General features: G+C 42.7%; 2 protein-coding genes across 3 annotated transcripts in view; one reads left to right on the top strand and one right to left on the bottom strand.

Annotated features, from left to right (window-relative positions):
- Positions 1 to 3,300: 3,300 nt before the first annotated feature.
- Positions 3,301 to 10,327, top strand: wfs1b (Wolfram syndrome 1b (wolframin)). 2 transcript variants are annotated; one of them, XM_084009263.1, is made up of 10 exons: positions 3,301 to 3,437; positions 4,224 to 4,619; positions 5,811 to 5,884; positions 6,066 to 6,210; positions 6,311 to 6,484; positions 6,625 to 6,705; positions 6,833 to 6,993; positions 7,073 to 7,309; positions 7,469 to 7,587; positions 7,906 to 10,327. In XM_084009263.1, exons 2-10 carry the CDS (start codon positions 4,226 to 4,228, stop codon positions 9,437 to 9,439), a joined length of 2,919 nt encoding a protein of 972 aa, XP_083865389.1. In that variant the 5' UTR covers positions 3,301 to 3,437; positions 4,224 to 4,225; the 3' UTR covers positions 9,440 to 10,327. The 2 variants fall into 2 exon arrangements, with proteins under 2 accessions (XP_083865389.1, XP_083865388.1); XM_084009262.1 differs by having other exon boundaries at positions 5,808 to 5,884.
- A 1,299-nt stretch (positions 10,328 to 11,626) lies between these two features.
- The window catches only part of LOC311014005 (serine/threonine-protein phosphatase 2A 55 kDa regulatory subunit B gamma isoform-like), an 18,841-nt gene continuing 9,124 nt past the window's right edge, over positions 11,627 to 21,343 (bottom strand). Inside the window, 9 exon segments of the mRNA XM_084010354.1 lie at positions 11,627 to 13,656; positions 14,323 to 14,414; positions 16,787 to 16,956; positions 18,033 to 18,197; positions 18,878 to 19,055; positions 19,727 to 19,839; positions 20,637 to 20,802; positions 21,032 to 21,094; positions 21,096 to 21,130. Coding sequence (XP_083866480.1) covers positions 13,362 to 13,656; positions 14,323 to 14,414; positions 16,787 to 16,956; positions 18,033 to 18,197; positions 18,878 to 19,055; positions 19,727 to 19,839; positions 20,637 to 20,802; positions 21,032 to 21,094; positions 21,096 to 21,130 — 1,277 coding nt within the window. The 3' untranslated portion in view covers positions 11,627 to 13,361.

Raw genomic sequence — 21,343 nt, 5'->3', positions numbered from 1 at the left:
GAGCCCATTCAGGTTCCTGCTGAGGCCAGCAAACAGACACCCAGATGAAGAGATAAAGTGAAAAAAAACACTGTTGCAGGCAGAGAGAGACAAGGAGAGGGAGGGATGTGTGTCCTGCTTTGTTTTGGTGAAGGACTGACTCAGAGAGTGAATGTGTGTCAGAGGGCGGTAATGAGCCTCTCTTTTAATTGTTTTGCCTGAGGTATTTTTACTGTTTGCCGCAGCGTGGTACGTTGTGGGGCTGGTTTTGTACCACACTCGCGCTCTCTCTCCCTCTCTGAAGAATGGGAGATTTCACAGAAAAAGGATAAGGGAAACTTTATTTCGACTTGACGTCACAATAACCTTGTGATACTGCCTTGTGAAAGTTAATCTGCAGATAAAAGAACAAGCAGATATCTTATTAGATTCAGGTGAAGGTTTGCTTCTATAAGAGGAGGTATAGTGACCGGGCTGAATAGTGAAGTTATACAAGCATCTTAATCCCAGATTTCTACGTGGGAAGAAAGAAACAACCTCTAGCCAGCCTATTTCCATCTCTTTGACCCAGCTAGGAGTAACACAATAATGTGAGGAGTGACTGTTTTTATTAACTTAACGTAATCGTCTTAGGGTTTCTGCATATCCACGAGAGCTGTCGATAATAAGCTTAACATATTCATGACTGCTGGTTGTTAGCTTTTAGTGACAGCCTGTGGTAGAGGGGATCACAGGATCAAATGAGGAATATATCTAGCTAACCTTCCATCTATTTGGCATTCATTTCAAGCACGTAGACAGAAAACATTAGACACTTAGGCATCCATTTCTGAAGCCAGACGCCAAACCGACTTATTTTCCATAATGTAACCCCAAGCAGCCAGTCTAGTGCTTGTGGTGACGTGAAACTCTCATATGAAGGAAATTAGACTTCCCGGGCATGAGTCACCACTGTTTGACACACACAAAAAGATCTGAGCCTGATGTTCCACAGTGTATCCCCAAAACCCTTAATACAACCATAACAATCCGACAACCTAGTAACAAGGGTTTTTCTCTGTTTCTGACCTTCTGGGGAAGCTATGAGGTTTTTAATGGAAAGGCTGTTGTTAAATGTTCCATTAGACAGTCCAGTACTTTGTTCTCTGAATACAGCACCACTGCCCACACCCAGGGTCATAATACACGATGTTTAACGTAGTCACAGTGAAAGTATGTGTGACTGACCAAGGGGAGTTAGAGCTGTGTTAGCAATACAGTGTACCTATGAGTTTTGAATAAAGGCCACCATCCATACAATTATTTATGTTTGTCAAATTTTCATTTATTTCATTTCACACTTCCTTTGTTTCTTTTCCACACAGGCCTCAACGACAGATAAATATGTTGGGCTGGTATTCGATGAATGGGCAGACGCCACATGAAGGAGTTGAGTTTTCCCCATTTAGATGTGCCAATGATTTAAGCATTTTCTAAGAGTTTATTGGCTCTTATAAAAGACGTCATGTTCTTAGACGATTAGTCAGTAACACCAACATTACTAGAGTTGGATTAATTCCCTGTCTGAGAATTTGTGAAATCTGTAGCTGATCGTATGAAATGTCTGTTCTTATATCAGTATCATAACATAAACAAGCTGCTATTTATAGACTGCAGTGTCAAAATAGAAGGAATTTGGCCAATAAGCTGGCTAACATTGATCATATTCTATAAAAGAATAGCGCCACGTACATTTGTAATGGAAATTTTCCCTGCAGTCAATGTCCATTCTCACATATTCCTTTTGGTTGCTATAGTCACTGACCATACCTCTCCTCCTCCTGTGAGAGTCATTAGTAATGGGGGGGTGGGTGAGGCCTGCACTGTATGCAGGGATCTGTTACCTCGACGCAGAAGACAACTATGGGGTTTGAGTGCATTTTGGACTCACAGTCTTTATTATTTTGTGTGGAGCAACAGCTTTTACAGTAATGAGTGCAATAGAAAGGCGTGTCAGATATTAGATTAAAAAAAGATAATGGGAAAGTCTCCATCACATGAGCTTCAGAATAAGTCATGACTTCTTCAAAGGGAAACGGGGAAAGAAAACAAGCTCATATATTACACACGTCTTATTTGAGCTGCTTTGCCTAATATAAAGTAGTCTTTGAGTGCATGTGTGCCCCAACCCATTTAAAAGACAGATGGCCAAATATAGCATGAAGGTGTGTATGTGAAAGACCAAAACTAATGTGTGGGTCATGCTTATCCTCTCAACTGGATTGCATTAATCTACTAATCAGGAGCCATTTACATAACTGCTTCAATGCAGCTGCAGTTAGGCAATTACTACCCCCCATTTCCTTTTCTCCCACAATGTGGTATCCACTCTCATTCTCAGAGTACAACTTTAATCTCACTCCCCCCAGTCCTGTGGCTTATTCTCTTTGTAAATCCTTCATCTGCTCTCCTTGCTTTACGCCCTGGCCCCCCCTCTTCTGAACTTTAATGTTTTCCTTTCCTTGTTTATTTCCCTCTGCTTCTTATAGCAGGTTGCATTGTGCATGTATGTAAGCAAAAAGCTATACTTCTGAGCATCGTTAACAACTCCTATGTTTGGGCACAATGAATATATTGTTCTCACAGAGTTAAACTGTGAGAAAGCGTTACACCCGATTTGCAGATTTATATTCCCATGGCCAACATGGTTTAAAAATGCCATGGGGCCTTTTTAAAATCCCCATTAAGTAAAGTACTGCACTATTTTCTATTTATCTTAACAAAAGGTAGACATAATAGAGATGGAATGCACAATCATAGCTTGGAAATATCAAAGGAAAAATACATATTAAAAAAAAGATTTTCGTTTAGTTTTTATGTATTTTTAAAAGCTAGTAAGATATTGAAAGGAACTATAAATCATAGGTAGGCTATTAATTGTCTCCCTTTTTGTATATAAAAACATGTCATATACTGCCATCTCCTGGTAGAAACTTATATTGCCTTGCAGAAAAAAAGTAATCGAATAATGATAAAAGCAGGAATTAAAATGTCTCATTCGAGCAACGTATTTTAGAATATTACCCGTTTAAACGGGGTTTATATGTTCAAGTAACTGCAATAAATGTCCCTGACAGACTGTTTATGGTACCGGGTAGCTTTCGACGGTTGATTGCTCTCGACTGAAATGAATAAGTTCAACTTCCTGCCTTACAACCAATCGAATTGCGTTGTAAATAAAGCGAGTCCGTTTTATCCAATCACAACGCTCAGAATTCGGAGTGGGCGTCGACAGACGTTCCTCCTGTACATTGTGTATAATGTGAGTTTGACCACAGAGAGCCGACGAACTGACAGGGTGATTTTACCAAGAAAAGAAAGGGAAGAATGACTGGGGACACAGAATAGCAACGCAACTGAGATATTTATCGAGGCCTTTTCACTTGGAGGATTGAAAAGAGGCCGTGTTCGTGGTGTAGGTGAGCCTACAGTAGTTACATGTTAGCATTAGCTATAAAACCCACAGGTTATCTATCCGCTACATATTTCACCATCATATATGCCAGTTACATAAAGCGTGTCACTGTATATAAAATGTCTGCATGGCCACTAAACTGGTTAAATGAGTTTCGATGGACCCTCTTCTTGCCTACCGTGGGGGGTTTCCAGGGGGGTGGACGCTTCTCAATATAGCTGCTCAGCGCTCACTCGATAATCTCTTAAATAGACTGAAGACCACATGACAGAAAGTTTTACACAAGCTAAACAACATGGATCCTAACCATTAATTTAAAATGGATTAGGGTATTACATCTCCAGCCTGATGACTCTTATGTTGTCATATGTTTGAGATGTTTGGTGTAAGATCTTCACTTTCTGATCTTGGTCCTTTTTCTTACTGCAGAATCACAATCATTATATTGATACACAAATGCCAAACAGGGATGTCAATAACACTTTGATATTTCTGTATTATTTCACCGACCAATGTTGGTGGAGAGGAGATTCAGTGAACTGCTTGTGTGCTGCAGTCTCAGTAATGAGAGCTGAGTGAGTGGAGGGTGCATGTTGAAAGGAAGAGAGGAAGTGACCTTTGACCTGTGGTAACAGCTGTAACTCCACCACAGGTTTCAGTGCAGAAACTGTCACTCCACACTCTGCTGCTGTACACTACAGCTGCTATCTCTAGATACTCTTGAAACATCATTGTGTTTAAACCGGAGAATTTTCCTTTTGACTGATGAGTTGTCTGGTACGTTTTTCAGCCATGGAACCATCACTGACCGGGAACCCAACCACACCAAAACCCAGCCCCCCTACTCCTTCCCCCCTTAGGCCAGACCCTTCCTCTTCCAGCTCGTCTTCTACCACAACCACACTGACCTCGGAGCAGCCGAAGCCGAAACTCACCGTGTCAACGCCTCTATCCGCACCCTCATCCTCTCCCTCCACTGCCTCCCATCGGACTTCTCCAGGTCTTTCCCCCCGTTTCTCCTCCCTGTCCACACCGCCTGCCTCCCCTCTCCACCAGCCCATCAGGAGCCCCTCTCAGGTGGGCAGATCTCAGCTTAATGCAGCCTCTACGGGGAATCCCACCCCTGGATTGAGAGCTGGTGGAGCTGCTGCCAGGGCTCCACAGCCTCCTCCCACACCGGATGCAGGTGAGTGTGAAACCCTGAGCGCGGAGCTTCTGCACTTTTAATCACAAGATATTTACTTCACTATCTTTTGTATGTTCTCTACTCAACACTCCCAGTTTGCTGTGTGTACTGGTTTATCTCCATGACATCTATAGACATTTACCACATGTAAAACAGCATCTCGCACCCTGTCTCACCCCGTCTTTTCAGACCATTTCAACTCGTCGTTAGTGCTCACGAACCAACTTCTGCGTGAAAAGTTCACAAAGTAGATCCGTTTGCTGCTTTGGGAATATCACATTTAATTCTGTTGCAGGGCTTTGCTGTGACGTCTAGATGTATTATTATGGAGTATTATTGGAAGGTGTGAAATCTAACTCAGTCATTTGATATGGACCAAAGTATGGACTCATGCTCAGTCCTGTTTCCTGAAAAATACATGCTCTCTACCACGTGTTAAGATAATTATTATGTAGTAAATTAAATAAAAAATGGAAGACAGATTGCATCACTGTGTTAGTGTGTGCATTATATCAGGGAAGTTAGTAGTAGTTGTTATTTTAGGGCCTTGGAGCGTTGGGCAATGAGCCAGCACATTGAGGGGCATCAGATGGAAGTTACTCATCTCTTTTTCCTAATATGCATTACACCATGTATGTGACACCTTCGTTTTACAGGAAGTAGACACATTTTGCATACGCTGTAGGCACTCGTTAGCCAAAAGATGATAATTAAAGTAAAAACGGTTCAGAGGGACGCTCTAATCAGGAGAGATGGAAGGATCTGACTCATGCTGACACTTTAGGATCACTCATGCCTTCGACTGGCACGTCAAACTGGAGTTTCCATATGCAGACTCAAGTATTTTAAATTTCCACAGTCATATAATTTCTTTCAGTTGTACACATGAACTGGAAATGGAAACAGCTTGGTCAGCAGTTTAAGTAACTGATACTCTCTGGCTTCACTGCTCTGTGTTGAGATTAGACAGCTGGGATCAGGAAGTGTGTGTGTGTGTGTGTGTGTGTGTGTGTGTGTGTGTGTGTGTGTGTGTGTGTCTGTGTGTGGGGTTTAACGACTTTGCTAACTCAGCCACACATTTTATGCAGTAAACTTATTTTGTTAGACGCGGTTCTATTAAGAACGTGTTACATATCGTGTACCGATCGTTAAGGGCCCATGAGACCGACTGTGTTCTGTTTCCGTCAGAAGAGCCAGAGGAGGAGGTCAGTCTCGAGGATTTGGAGGAGAGAGCAAAGTCAGGAGATGCTAAAGCACAAAGCAAGGTCAGTGTCGATGAACATATTGCAAACACTTTTGACTTTGATGAGCATATGGTGGGCACAGAACAGATCGGTCAAGCAATGATAATGTGATTTTAATTCAAGAGTGACGGGAAGGACAGGTCGAAAGTCAATTAAGTCACAGAAACGCTTGCCTCGTCTGTCTGTCTGTCTGTCTGTCCAGATGGGCCGCTACTTCCTGGCGCTGGCAGAAGAGAGAGATGAGGAGCTGAACAACTGCACGGCGGTCACTTGGCTAGTCCAGGCTGCTAAACAAGGCCGCAGAGACGCCGTCAAACAGCTGCAGCACTGCTTAGGCTCCGGGAAAGGTACCAAAATCCTCCACCGCTACCCTCAAACTATGGCTATTAGCAAAGTAGCACAATTGGTTTGATGCTATGAATTGGTTCGACTCGTTTTGTTTTCCAGGCATCACTCTGGAGAACATTGAGGAGGTGAAGAAGTTGTGTACCGAGACGCGCTTTGAGAGAGGAGTCAGGAAGGCGGCTCTGCTGATGTACTGGAAGTTGAACCCGGAGAGGAAGAAGTCTGTGGCCGTTTCGGAAATGCTGGAGAATGTCGAACACGTCCACACAGAGCCAGGTACGGGAGGGGACACGTTGTAATTTTAACACACCGACATTGTACAGGTTTGTGTTGTTTTAAAAGAGGCAGAACAAAACACAAACTAGTTGCATGTTAAGGAGATTTATCCTCTTGTATTATCCCTCCTCCATTTACAGGCAAACCAGTGTCCCCAGGCCCACTCAACAGCTCTGCCAAAAAACAGAGGAGAGTCCTGGAGACTATGGTCACCAGTGGAGGTATGTGTGGTTAAAAACATGTTGTATAGCATGTATATTCCTTGAGAAGGTTCAAGGGGAGTAAATGACTGTATTTATTCAAGTCACAGCTGAAATTTCGGTTAACGTCTGCTGTGTCTCTTTGCAGCCAGATGCCAAGTGGGTCTGGAAGACTTTGTTGAGATGACTAAGAAGTACGCTCAGGGTGTTGCACCTTCGCCGGTCATGGCTGCAGCGGGAGGCGATGATGATGAAGACGGCGATGATTCAGTGGTGAAGAATCCCGACGAACTGCCCTTACACCAAAAGGTAGGATTGAAAGGATGTGACTGATGTCTGCTGTCGATACATTCTTGGGACTGACCCTCCTTTCCTGTCGTTCCCACAGCTGCTGAAGTTCCCTCTGTTCGCTTTGCTGGAGATCAAGGAGCACCTCATCGACTGGGCGTCGCGGGCCGGCATGCAGTGGCTCAGCGCCCTGATCCCCACGCACCACGTCAACGCACTCATCTTTTTCTTTATCATCTCCAACCTCACTATAGAGTTCTTCATCTTCCTCATCCCTCTGCTGGTGTTCTACCTCTCATTCTTCTCCATGGTCATCTGCACACTGCGGGTATTTCAGGTGAGTGCTGTTAAAGACTAACTATGCATAGAGCTCACTTGTATTGTTTTCTTATCGAACCTGTCCAATTTTAATGGAAGCGACTTTCTTTGTGTATTATTTTATAGATGCACTTTTATTAGGAGATGAACTGAAATTCATTCACATATCTTTCAACAGAATTCAAAAGCGTGGGAAAACTTTCGGGCCCTGACAGACCTGCTGACTCACTTTGAACCCGGTCTGGATCTGGAGCAGGCTGAGACCAACTTTGGATGGACGCACTTGGAGCCTTATCTGTAAGAACTTACAAGAATCCAAGTGGACAACATATTAATATCATATTTATTCCTTATTTTCTTATTAGAAATATATGTTTAGCATTGTCTTGTAGATACAGTTGTTTTTTGCCAATTTGTTTCTAAAATTGTTGAATTGAATCAAACAAAGTTATTATTTAACTTCTTTAACCTGACCTTTACTAAAAACTAATTAAGTTTAAGTTTAATACAAAAAATAAATAGTAAATTAAAGTAAATTAATTTACATATTAATACAAATATTAAGCTAAACTGACATCTGCAACTAAATGAATACGTCCCCTCTCTGTGTTCCAGGTACTTCCTGCTGTCCGTGATCTTCGTGGTTTTCTCTTTCCCTGTCGCTGATAAATCCTGGATCCCCTGCTCAGAGTTGGCTGCTGTCGCCCTCTTCTTCACCGTCACCGCCTTCCTCAGCCTTCATGCCTCTGCTCAGCTCTTCGCCCGTAAAGCCCTCCTCACAGAGGTCCTCTCCGGAGCGTGCTCCCTCACCCGCCTCCTGCCAGACTCCTTCCCCTGGTTCCTCAAGGTCTTTGGGATGACGTTCATCACCTTGCCTCTAGGGGACAACGTGGTGTTGAACCTGGGGGTGCCATGTCTGCTCTATGGACACCTGTTCTATCTGCTCTTCCGTATGGCCCAGCTGAGAGGCTTCAAGGGCTCCTACCTGTGCCTGGTGCCCTACATGGTCTGCTTCACCTGGTGTGAGCTCAGCTTGGTCTTCCTTAACAACGCCACTGCAATAGGATTGATCCGCACGTGCGTCGGCTACTTCCTCTTCCTGTTTGCCCTGCCCGTCCTCTCGCTAGGCCTGGCTGCGATGCTCATCATCCAGCTGCTGCAGTGGTTCCTCGCCCTGGAGGTGACCAAGATGGTGGTCACCTTGACAATTTGCTTCGTGCCAGTGGTGCTGAGGCTTTGGACCCGCTTCAGCCTCAACCCCATCGCTGTGTTCCGGTCCCTGTCGCGGAGCAGCATCGTGAAGCTCATCCTGGTGTGGCTCAGCGCGGTGGTGCTCTTCTGCTGGATGTACGTCTACCGGTCTGAAGGCATGAAGGTTTACAACTCCACCCTGACGTGGCCCGAGTACAGCAGCCTCTGTGGCCCTCTGGCCTGGAAAGAGGCCAACATGGCCCAAACGCAGATCCTCTGCTCTCATCTGGAAGGGCACCGCGTCACGTGGACGGGACGCTTCAAATACGTCCGCGTGACCGACATCGAGAACGGGCCGCAGTCGGTCATCAACCTGCTGCCCGTGTTCGTGGGGAACTGGATGCGGTGCCTGTACGGTGAGCCGTATCCTCTGTGTGAGGAGGTGAAAAACGAGCCCCAGCCTCTGCCTGCACCGGCGCCTCCTGCGTTAGATCCTCTCTGCAAACTCAAAAAACTGGCCAAGCATGAATGTCACATCAAGCGCTTCGATCGCTACAAATTCGAAGTCACAATGGGCATGCCGCTGGAGAGGAAGACCAGGAACGGGACCATCATAGAGGACGAAGACGCAACGAAGGACATCGTCCTGCGGGCGAGCAACGAGTTCAAGTCTATGCTTTTATTCCTAAATACAGGAAGCCTGGTGGAGTTCAGCACCATCCTGGAAGGTCGTCTAGGCTCCAAGTGGCCCGTGTTTGAGCTGAAAGCCATCCACTGCTTGTCGTGCGGCGACGCCCGCTTGCCCAGCCGCAGGCAGTACAAGATCGAACACGACTGGAGGCGCACGGCCCAGACCGCCCTGCAGTTTGGATTTGACTTCTTCTTCAACCCCTTCCTGACCGCTCAGCTCGAGCACATGGAGACGGAAATAGAGACTGCGATACAAGAGGTGGGGTAGAGACCTGGAAAACACACCTCTGGATGTATGATAACGATAATACTAGTTGAAGAACACTAATGATTGTACATCACTCGGCTTAACACTGTCAGAGGGTGAACACATACTCAAAATGTGTGGTTTGCATTCTTATAGCTCTCGAGCCAAAATGTGTGAGAACATAATATAAAATAAAAAATAATTAAATATATATAAAAAAGGAGAAACACAAACAGATAATGTTTTTAGAGAAAGACATTTACTGCCTTACAGGTAAAAGATACAATCAAAACCTCCTCCGCTGTGGTCAGTTGTGCATTGCATCTTATTTAAGCTGCACTTCAGCAGCAGTCTCTTTAAGTTATTGTGATTTTGTTTGTTCGTTGTAGAAACACTATGTGTGCTGAACGTTTATGTACGTTAAATCAATTATTTGTTGCCAAAATCATCAGTATTTTCATTTAAAAGTGTCCTCGTTGAAGTGAGCGCTCATCGTTCAAGTTTCTGATGATAACTTGTGTTATGTTAGGGTTTCCTTTGCTGACAAACTTTAAGCATTTAACATTAGACAGAATACTGAATGTGCAGTATGTCATTGGATTGTGAAATTATTTTTAGTGCCTTATAAGATATGGTCTCGGTTTGAAAAATAATTTGGAAGAGAATGGATAAAATCACGTCTTTAATCCTTAACCTTTAAAACGCCAGCTGCATCCATGTTTTTATTATCCAAGTTGATCTCTGTTCTCTTCTCTAGCTGCTCCTCCTTCCTGGTTTCTCTCTGCTGTGCAGAGATTTAAAATATTAAATATTTGCAGTCCTTGAGTGATGCTGTGTTTTAGGTTAGGATGTCACTACTGTTTTCTTCACTGTGACCCATAAACATAGTGCAAACATTTGCTTGTTGCTGTTTTATTCAACATTAACTGCATTATTTAAGGTATGAAGCCTGCATTTATAAGCAAGTGCAATTTCTTTTCTCATACTGTTTAAGATCAACATTTTAATGGCCATTTTGACATAAACACAGAAGGAAAAGACAATTGTCATGGCTTAGTGACACTTAAATTCAAAGGAGCGTTAATACCAGGACTAAGGCTGCGATTAACAATTATTTTTACTAACGATTTGGTCAATAAAATTTCAGAAAATAGTGAAAAAGTCCATGTCATTAAATGTCTTATTTTGTTAGTCCAAAAGATATTCAGTCCTGTAAATAAAGTAAACAATATGCATGATGAGCCGAGTTATTATACATTTCCATCATGTATTAAATGCCTCATAATACCCATAAATCTGGCTATCAATTTAGCTACGTGAACGCTGCTAACGGAACTGGTTACATGGAGAACTATGAAGAGACCCAATCTTATATAAAATATAAACATTAATGCAAATATAGGCATCTTATAAAAACTGTACTTACAGACAACAAACACTTGATTGGTGATTCAAAAAGAAGATAGATGGAGATGCTGCTTCTGCTGCAGCTCCACAATGTGGTATCTACCCAGGAGTGCAAGGAAACAAGATGGCCTCCATCAGGGTTCAAAGGGCAAGCAATCAGGCTTTCATTAAACAAAAAAGTATCAGCACCACCTAGTGGCTGCAAGTTAAACTCAAAGTTTTTGGGGGTTTTTTTAAGCCGCTGTTTTTAAGATAAGGGTAGTAGACAGGACCTCAGTCCTTGTGTAGGGATCAAAATCACATCTCTTAAAGACACAATGAGTTCGAAAATATTTATGTCCAAGATGATATATCATTGCTGTGTTAGCTCGTTTCTGCTGCCCCCAAGTGGCCAAGAAATAAATTATTGCAGGTTCAATATAATCAGTTCCAGTGCTTTTCCTGCTGCTGACAATTCAAAATGTCCACTGTGGAAAAGTCTGAATGTGATTCATTTGGGAGGAACAAGAGTGCTCAGATACAAGCAAGATTTTTTTAAAATGTGAAAAATCGATCTAGTTCGCTGTCAGTACAGCAGGGGAGAGAGATGTCTTGTGTGTGAAATGTATGGTAAGTGCAATAAGTATGTGATGACACTAGATGGTGCCTCAGACCACATGACTTCACTGGTATCACAGACCATAAAGATAACCCCCTCCTTATAGGCCCAAATAGATTGAAGCATGCAAATTTCCATAATGACACTGGCAATTACTGTCAGTATAAAATGAAAGGGAAATAAAATCACGCATGTAAATCTCATTGGATGCAATTTCGTTGAAATCTTTATTCAGAAAAAAACATATTAACATTATTTATAACTGTCCATGTGACAATTTTGTCATCAACAGACATTAACACAAAATATGTGAATCAACATTAGTTTGGTCAGGACGTAGTGGAGTAGAATTGACAAAACAAAAAGGAAATAAAAGAATAAACTGTTTTCTAAAAATAAAAGCTTCTGCACATCAGCAAAGTAACCAGTGAGGAAGGCTGAGGATACTTAAATACCATCTCTCTGCTGTATATTTGGAGGCAATCGTCGATACGGATGATCGAGTCCGCGGTCCGTTTAAGGATGTTTAAAAAAAACAAAACCTCATACATGTCAAAAACAGAGTTGGTATATACACACACCATTTAGGCCCTTTTTTTGTCTTTTTGTCTATTAGAGAACAACGTTAATGAAAACATTCCCCATTCTTCTTGGTTCTCGGTTTCAGTCGAGGAGAAACCGATTCTTGGATGGCTTCATTCAAAATGGACATGTAAGTGTATGAACACTGGTAAACATGCTTTCCGTGTCCGGAGACACAAATAAAGGTAGGAGAGCTCGGTCCTCTATGGTTACTCGTGCTGTATGGGGCCTCGGGGGCCCCTGAAGCCTTTGTACAGCTGGGTCTAAATGGTTAAGAAGGCAGCCAAGTCAGTCAGTCAATTTATAAACACCTAGGCTAAATTGTTTTTTACATGCAGCATCTTTTTTTGCTTGATTGTTGAAATGATTTTTTTTTTTTTGTCCTTCATGATTTGAGTTATATTTAACGGCAAAGTAGCACACGACGTAGCCCCAGACCACAAGCAGATTCCAACAATCAGAAACGTTGAAGGGTCAGCGACAACATTAATGACTGAAACGCACCGTGTAGCGGATATGAGTGTGTGTCCTCATATTGGACCATGGTGTAACCATTCTGCTTCTATCTGCAGGACTGGAAACGGTTTACCTCACTGAACGCGGGTCCGGTTAAGCTCAGAGGTGCACTTGGGTCATGGGGTGGGGGGGAGGGGTCCAGAATTCCTCCTTGCACATCACGTGTATCATTTGAAATCGTCGTTGTCATCATAATTACCATCACTCACGTCATTTAAGAAGAAGTTACGAAAAAACAGAGGTGGGGGATTTGAAATCAAACAAACAGCCGGTTACATAAACGCCCCGTTTTTTCCATCAGTGCCACTGGTTGACAACCACGAAGGGTTTTAGTTATACAAAACAGTGGGCACGGGTTAAGAATAGAATTTGCTGGAGCACACAAATACAGAAAGGAGAGGAGGAGGAGGAGGTGGAGAAAGCAAAAGAGCCCGAAGAAGGAAACAAACAAAAAGAAGACAAATATGTAAACGTCTCTCCAGTCTGGGAGGGAGGGGTTCATCCCCCTCAGAGGCTGAGCTGTAGCAATTGACACACCATCGAGCACAATCCAGAGGGAACAATCAAGAAATCCACAATTCGGACAATTTTGCAATCCATAATCCGTTGCGTAATCCAGCTTGTTCCCTTTCTAGCCCTTTCTAGGTCCTTTCAGTTCTGGGAGGCTGGGGAGGAGGTGAGGGAGCGTGTGGACGAGTAGACCTAGATGCGTTTGTGTTTTCTGATCGTGTGCGTGCTAGGCATATTCGTGTGTATGTGTATGTCCGACAATGTGTACATTCCGACAAAGCTGGGTGTTCAGGTGTAAACTCATTTGTAGCGACCGCCGACGTCCCTTCATTAATGCAACTCAGAGTTGAGTTTGTCCTGGAAGATGTACAGATTGTTGGTGGCGGCGATGGCGATGATGTTCTCGGTCGGGTGCCAGGCTGTGTGAAGGATCTTCTTGGTGAAGTCCAGGCTGTCCACGCTGATGTCGTCCTTCCGGCGCTTCCCGCCGGCGGCGCAGACTCTCCTCGGCTTCAGGACGGCGCGGGGTTTGCTGCTCTCCCTCGACGCTTCCAGGGTCACGTCGCGCTTGGTGTTGCGGTCGAACATGCGGAAGAAGTTGTTGTAGGCTCCGGTCATGATCACGCTGAGAAGAAGAAGAAGGTGAGAGAAGGAATCAGTTACTGTGGTCTGGACTTTAACTTCCTAAACTAACCTCAACTCTCAAGTTTTCTGTATTCAGCAATACAGACCTACATAAATATCCAGTAAAGCATTCTGAGTAAAAGTAGAAAACTATTGTAAAAATGTACTCAAAGTATATAAAAGAAAAGTACTAATGCTGTACAATGTTTCCCAACTGCTTTGTATACTGTTAAGTAATTAACCTGTGATGATGCATCCTTAAGAGAAGGTCAATTAAAACTAACTATTATGACTTTTAAACACATGTAATGTGGTTAAACATGTGACCTGTGGTGGAGTAGAGGTATAAGGTAGCATACATTTATAGAACAAGTATCTCACAATTGTATTTAAGTACAATATTTGAGTAACTAAGCAGAAAAATATGCTTTATTTCATTTGGATCAATAATGTATTAACCTATAAACCACTCCACAAAAAAAATAAAAATAATTATATATATATATATATATATATATATATATATATATATATATATATATATATATATATATATATATATATATATTGTATTATATATATATATACACAAAGGCACCAGTCTTACAAGTTCATCTTGGGACATTCAGTTGTCATAAGCCTAAGAACACCAAAACACGTCAGGTACCTGTCCGAGCCGTTCCAGGCACACTCGAACTTGTCAAAGATGCAGTCGTTTTCATAAAGGGAACACAGCTTACTGCGTAGGTAATCATGAACCTGGAGAAACACACACACACACACACACACACACACACACACACACACACACACACACACACACACACACACACACACACACACACACACACAGGTATGATTATAGCCAATCAACACACATAATTCCCTCCCAGGTATTGACACTCTATGTTAACTATGAATAGAGGGAGCACACACACACACACAGACACACGCACGAGGCAGATACCAAACACATTTAATGTGCAAGTTGTAACACAAACCTCCCTGAAGGCAACTGTAATGAGACACCAACCCTGAGCAATACGAGGGCCAAGAGTACATTTTAATCTAAACTCCTTTTCCATATCAGTAAACCCATTAAAATCCAAACCCACCGAGGGCATGATAATGGAGACACACATGTGAACACACACACACACACACACACACACACACACACACACACACACACACACACACACACACACACACACACACACACACACACACACACACACACACACACACACACACACACACACACACACACACACACTCACTGACTAATAATGCTTTTCCCTTGTGCCTTCATCGTACCCGCCTGTGTCAGCAGTGTGATGCAAGGGGCTGAAATCTCCACCTTCCTTCAGTCGCCGTGCTCTGCATTAAGACCCCCCGTTTTCATATTCTGCATAAAGTCAGCAGTCGATAGTCGCCTGGCGATCAATAAATAGTCAAGCTGAGGTCGGCCCATGGTTGTACATCAAACCAGGTGACATTTTGGTTTTCCCCTGTGGGTCTTTCTGCTCAGTGTGAAATGATACGGTGTCAGCTGAGGTTGAATATATAGTCCCTCTTTCCAGTCAGCAAGATCTCTGAGTGTAGCGCCTCATCTTGCATGGGCATCTTGCAGAGTGCACATTTGTCATGTTCCAGGAGGAAAAACAGTGTACATTTACCAAAATAAAAGCTGTTTCTCTCTTCTCCCCTCAGTTTACTCCAGTGAACCTCTGCCATCACTCGTTCTCATCGTCTCACTTACAAACTCTTGTCTCCACTACTCATCACACCAACCTCACACTCCCTCCCAAACCCCTACCCCTCTTCTCCCTCTCTACCCGCCCTTCGTCCCTCTCCATGCTGCATTGCAGATCTAGGTGTCGGGCACTGTGTAAGGTATCCCTCCTTCCTGTTTCACTTTATGAGCGGAGGCTCGGACTATAAATAGCTCCAGTGCGTCTTGGCCTCCCACTCCTGACTGCCTCATAGGCCCTCACACATCAGGCAGACACACAAACACACACGGCAGGAATACTAAACACACACTGACAAGGGGAGTTGATAAATACTTCCACTGAACATGAATGCATAAACAGAAGCTGGTGTGGCTTATAGAAAGCACTAAACAATAACGGGAGACAAATTGAGTGTGGGTGTAAGATAGATGCAAACATAAAAGAAAAATGTAGTTCTAAAAAATTAGTAGGCAACTTAGTTTTGTATACTTTCAACAGCATGTCAAGCCTACTTCATCTCTATCCCACACACAAAGCAAAATGAAAATGTACTGTTCTCACACATATTTATCTGCCAAACACACGATCCCATGCATCTACAGATTAAAATTAAAATTAAAAAACTTTGGCCAGTTTCTGGTGATTCTGCACCGACAAGAAGAACAAGTGCATTCTCTGGCTCGTAATCAATCCAATTATCCTTAAAAGGTTTTGAAAAAAAAAATTGAATGATCAGCAAGTGCTGTGAGAGACAACCATCATCCCTGTGATTAATTAATTTCTCTCCAATTATTCACATTTCCAGAATGACAATGCCTTCTTTCAGGAACGGTATGTCACCGAGCAGATTTCAGTCACAAACACATGCGTTAAGGAAAAGAACATTTAAAACAAACTACTCTTCTTTACTGTTTGGGAGAAGAATCTCTGCTCAAAGGATCTGAGCAGCAACACTGGACTGGCCTTGAAGAATGAATCCCACCAAATCAACCCAAAATCTCTATAATGTTAAATGTACCTTTCTTTTTGTATAAAGGTGTGGTGCATTGGTTTGTTTGTCTTCATGTAGGTGTAATTTTTGTGATTTACGATGTTAGTTTATGTATTAAAAACAGAATGATTTAAGGAAAACAAATGGACTCTTTATGGCAGAAGCATGTGGTGTTGGCATGAGGGTGATAATGAGAACTTTTAGGTTATAAACGCTGTTGGCTATGACTGAATGTTGAATGACTGAAGCAAGAATAAAGCTAGACTGACTCCACCGAGTGGAATCACCTTATACAGAGTCACTTGACTCCTTACCAGAAGGAAGCTGAGCCTGAGAGAAAATATGAATTCTCATGTTTTTTGCATTTTAATACGCCCTCATGTTTTTCTCATGCGGTCACACACCTGGTACGTCTCCAGGGGCTTGCTCTCCATGTTGAGGTCCCAGACTTTAGCAGTCAGGTAGTCTCTGGTGAGCAGGTAGCGACCGCTGTGGCTGAACTTGACGTCCGACACGGAGGAGATGATCTCAGAGAAGAAGGAGCGGGCGCTGGGGTCCTCGGGCTCCTCGAACACTGGAGAGAGCAGGAAGGGAATAAGGGGGAGAGAGGTGCTGTTTAGCCAGATAGCAGGCAGAAACACAGTGTATGGCATGATGATGGTGTGTGTGTCTTTATGTCTTTCAGATGAGTCGTTGTCTTAATACTCTTGTGTGTAAACATCAGCACACAATCAGATACTTCAAAGAGAGAAACCGAATAAATACGTGCATTTATTTATAACAAATAAAAATCCCTTGCCGCTCGTTGAACACAATTTACAGTTTACTGGACCAATGACTCATACTGGTCAGAGTTATTAAGCACACTGGAAACTGGCCATTTCAAGTTGGAAGTAGACAAAAAGAAAAAACGAAAAAAAGAGAGTTGGGAGACCATAAATCTAATGCATGAGAGAAAATGTAATTTTTACCCTTTCAGCAGATTTATGGGTACACTAACTCAGTTCTATATTAATAGAACTGCATTGGAAATACATATTCTTGAATGGCGAACTAATGGACACATTGTGCTCTTGAACTGCGAGGAAAACAAACTTCTTTACCTTTGATTTATTATCAATTAACATGCCTCAGGTTTCAGTTGATTAGCATCTGATACAGTGTTTCGTGTCAAATTACCACCACAGAAATCCACACTCTCAACTACATCGCCATTCATAAATAAAGCAACCTCATAATGATAATTCACTGTGATGGATTAGGTAAATTAAGCAAGTCTCTGCAGGTTTATTTACATAAGCTAAATGACAAGTCAGGGGATCCCAAAGTATTTACAATTTGTCCTGCAGGGACCATGAATAAGTGGAGCAACTTTCAAGGCAATTCATCTCCATATTTCCTTCAAAACAACCAAATGTCACACTGGAAGAAAAATAAGAAGATGACCAAAGTTATTATGAGTCATCATCGTGGAAACTGTACAAAATGTCCATTCATTTAAAAAAATAAAAAAATGTCTGGCTCACTGAGAGGTAGGACGTTCATCTAAAAACGTGCAAAACTAGCAGACTCACACATGTTGGCTTCAGGAGGGTAAAAACAAAAAGTAATGTTTGTGTCTTCATGCCAGCTCTCAGCAGGTTTACTCACATTTGGAGTGTTTGTCACACAGTGCTGCGTCTCTCATGTCACAGAGGCGCAGGGTGCCTTTGCTGCTGCTGTAGACAAACAGGTTACAGTGGTGGGGGTGAAACTCAGCCGCTGTGATCACCTCCGTCAGATCCTCCATGTTGGCTGGCTTGATGTCCACGATGTCTAAGAGGGAGCGTCACTCAGGAAAACAACAAAGAGAGTCAAGTTTTCAGGGCCTGCAGTTGGCTTTAGCCCGAACCAGTCAACCCTGCTGTACGTACACATTCATTCATTCATTCTTTCATCATTTCTACTCCCTAACTGACTGAAAACTAATTACATTTGTGTTTGAATTCATGTGGAATCCCACACAGGTGATATACATACAAGATAAAAACATACGTGTATGTAAATATATACATAACCATTCCAATAACTCACAGAAGAAATAAAACCAATTTAAATACGTCTTGGGGGGATTGTTGGGAGAATAAGTAATTCCATATTCAGATGAATTGTAATATAATAAATCCTGTCTGGGCCATGGTCTGAACTGTGTCCTATTGAGCTGGATTAGAACTCAGAAAGGGGCTGAAATATTTATGCACTATTTGAATTATTCATTAAGCTAGATTTTCACTCCCCAAGAATAATATTCCCCTCCCCCAACACACTGTTTCTTTATACAACAAAGTAGGATTTGCGACGTGGGAGTTTCCTGTGCGAGTGTGTGTGTGTGTGTGTTGGGGGGGGCTTCAGTAAATCCAATCCTGCATTTATGTGTTTGTGAATGTGTGATGATGTTTCTGTTTTCTCCACTTTCTCACTATGAAAGCACGCTACACACCCCACAAAAAGGATACTGAAGCTGCGGTCGGTGATGTCCAGATGCCAGAGGTTGATCCGCAGGTCGTCGGCTGACATGTAGGTTTCATAGTCGGAGTTGACTGAGATGGAGTTGACGTGGTAGGTGTGGGCGTTTGCAAACACTCGGCGCGGGCTCACCTCCACCATCAGGTCCATCGGCATCAACACCGGCACCTTAAAAGACAGAAATAACACCACATAGCCGATTAGGAGAAGAAAAATGGTCATGATACAAACAGATTACATTACATTTAAATAATGCTATTATATCATGAATTCATATTTAAATATATATATTAAACTCCTTTAATATCAATAATAAAATATTTCTGGAACCATAACTTGCTCACTTGATAGCAAGATCAAGTGCCAGTTCAGTGAATAAATGAAACCCAATTGGCTGTATTTTCATATCTTGGCATTTGCATTAAAACTCAATTTCTCGACATGATTTACATTTTTACACACGGCTTAAATGTGCGTCCTTATTTGCATGCAGCGCATACATCACTGTATTGTCAGGCTTCTACAAAGAAGGACACATTTCACACACACACACACGCACACACACACACTCTGAGTGCAGATTACCAAATGTCAGCACAAATAGTAGTACAGATGTTTTGTTACTGTGTTATACAGCTGGAAAAGGAGGGCTTCTCCGCCCTCACTCCCACATGCACACATGTACCATTGTTCCAGTGACCCATTTTTGCACATGCAAACACATCTGCACCCACTGACCCAGTTATGCAGCACAGCCTACTGCGTTTATTAATTTTTCAGTGTCTGCAAGAGACAGACGGACAGATAGAGAGACAGACGGACAGACAGAGGGATGTTACCTGTAGGGAGGTGACGGTGGAGATGTCTTTGATGCGACCCTCCTCATCCTTCAGGTTGTAACCTTCCGGCCGTTTGTCTCTTTCACTCACCTTCCACAACTTAATGGTCTTATCTGGGAATCAGAAAAGACCAGTATCAGATAAGAACATATTCATCTGTAAGTATAAGAAATTAATAAATAAGATTAGATGGGATTAAACATATCAGAGTTTAGGATGGAATTTCATCACAAATTGGTAAAGCAAACGCCTAAAATCTCAAAAAGGAGCTGTTTTAGTATTTAAGCTTGAAGACACACATCAGCTCAAGCACTCAAAAGGAATGAGTTAATAGAGAAAATAATCCACGCTCTCCACGCCGTCAGCTCTGAAAGACAGCTCGGACTCTGAAACTAGAAATGAGCAAAAAAGCCAGGCTTTGTTTTATCAACACTGACAGACATCGAAAGACTGTATTATATTGAAAAACTGACAGCTAGTTCTCCACCACCAGCTCTGCCCAACTGCTGAGGCGGGTCTTGCATTTTTCATACTCGCAATCATAAATAATGTAGTACTTAAATAAATCAATACCAGGGTGCTCAGGGAAAATCTATAGATCTTCCAATAAAGCCATAAACTCAGAATATAAACTGATCATAGGACCTCTTATCAAGGCAGACATATTCCTAACGCACTACAGAGATGTGATCCAACACAAGCAGTGACTGTCCATTTAAGCATCATTTCAACCGCCATGCCATACCCTTCACTCTGTCAAACACATGCTAAGAGAGAAACAACCAGAACTCAGACGTGACTGGTTCAAGCAAAATGTTTTCCTGCTAAATATCAACCAAGCACATCACTACTTCTACTACTACTATCTTCCTAGTTCACTGAAGATGCATGTGTATGTGAGGTCTCTCACCATTGGTGGAGAGGAGGAAGTGTGCAGCGTTCTGCTGAGGCAGCCACCGGATCTTATTGATCTTCTCCTCGATCTCCAGACTCTTAAGGTAGTCGAACTCGGGCTCATGGCTCTGGAAGGTGCTGTAGACATTGTACTCTCCCTGGGAGAATGGCTCACTCTTGCTCTGGGGAAAGAAAAAGAGGTACATGTAACACTCCGGGATGGAGCTAGCTAACCAAGTGAAGAAATAGCATTGCACCGACTCTACGCTATAATGATACACTGCCTGACACATCAGGAGTATCAACTATTATCAATCAATCTTGACAAGTTGGAGAGGAACGGCCCGGCGTTCATCACTGCTCTCGTGGCTGGAATGAAATATGGTACATTTGTGTGTGGACCGTGTGTACCTCAGGTTCCCTCTGAAAGATGACCACACGGCCCCCCTTGTCCCCTGTGGCCAGGAGCTCTCCCGGTGTGATTGAACTCAACAGTGGAGATGATATCAGCTGGGGAGAGACAGAGAGGCAGAGGCAGAAAGAGGAAGAAAGAGAGAGAAGGAACAGCCATTAGCTAATTGACCACACATCATTCCTCTATATAATCTGTTTATCTGGCACTAAATTATTAAACAAAGTTATGTATGACATATAAGTGGATTAAAATACGCAAATGAATGCTCAGAATAAAACAATATTTGATCAGTAACACAAATATTCTGT

The sequence above is a fragment of the Eutrigla gurnardus genome, assembly GCF_963514095.1.
Source record: "Eutrigla gurnardus genome assembly, chromosome: 5".
Lineage (NCBI taxonomy): Eukaryota > Metazoa > Chordata > Actinopteri > Perciformes > Triglidae > Eutrigla > Eutrigla gurnardus.
Note: the sequence above shows the minus strand (reverse complement) of the source record. Positions and strands in the feature narration are given on the sequence as shown.

Bases quoted from the DNA above. Each gene is read 5' to 3' on its own strand.
- wfs1b (XM_084009262.1), top strand. From the start codon at position 4,226: ATGGAACCATCACTGACCGGGAACCCAACCACACCAAAACCCAGCCCC. The intron at 5,885-6,065 runs GTCAGTGTCGAT...CTGTCTGTCCAG, and splicing joins ATGCTAAAGCACAAAGCAAG to ATGGGCCGCTACTTCCTGGC. The intron at 7,588-7,905 runs GTAAGAACTTAC...TCTGTGTTCCAG, and splicing joins ACGCACTTGGAGCCTTATCT to GTACTTCCTGCTGTCCGTGA.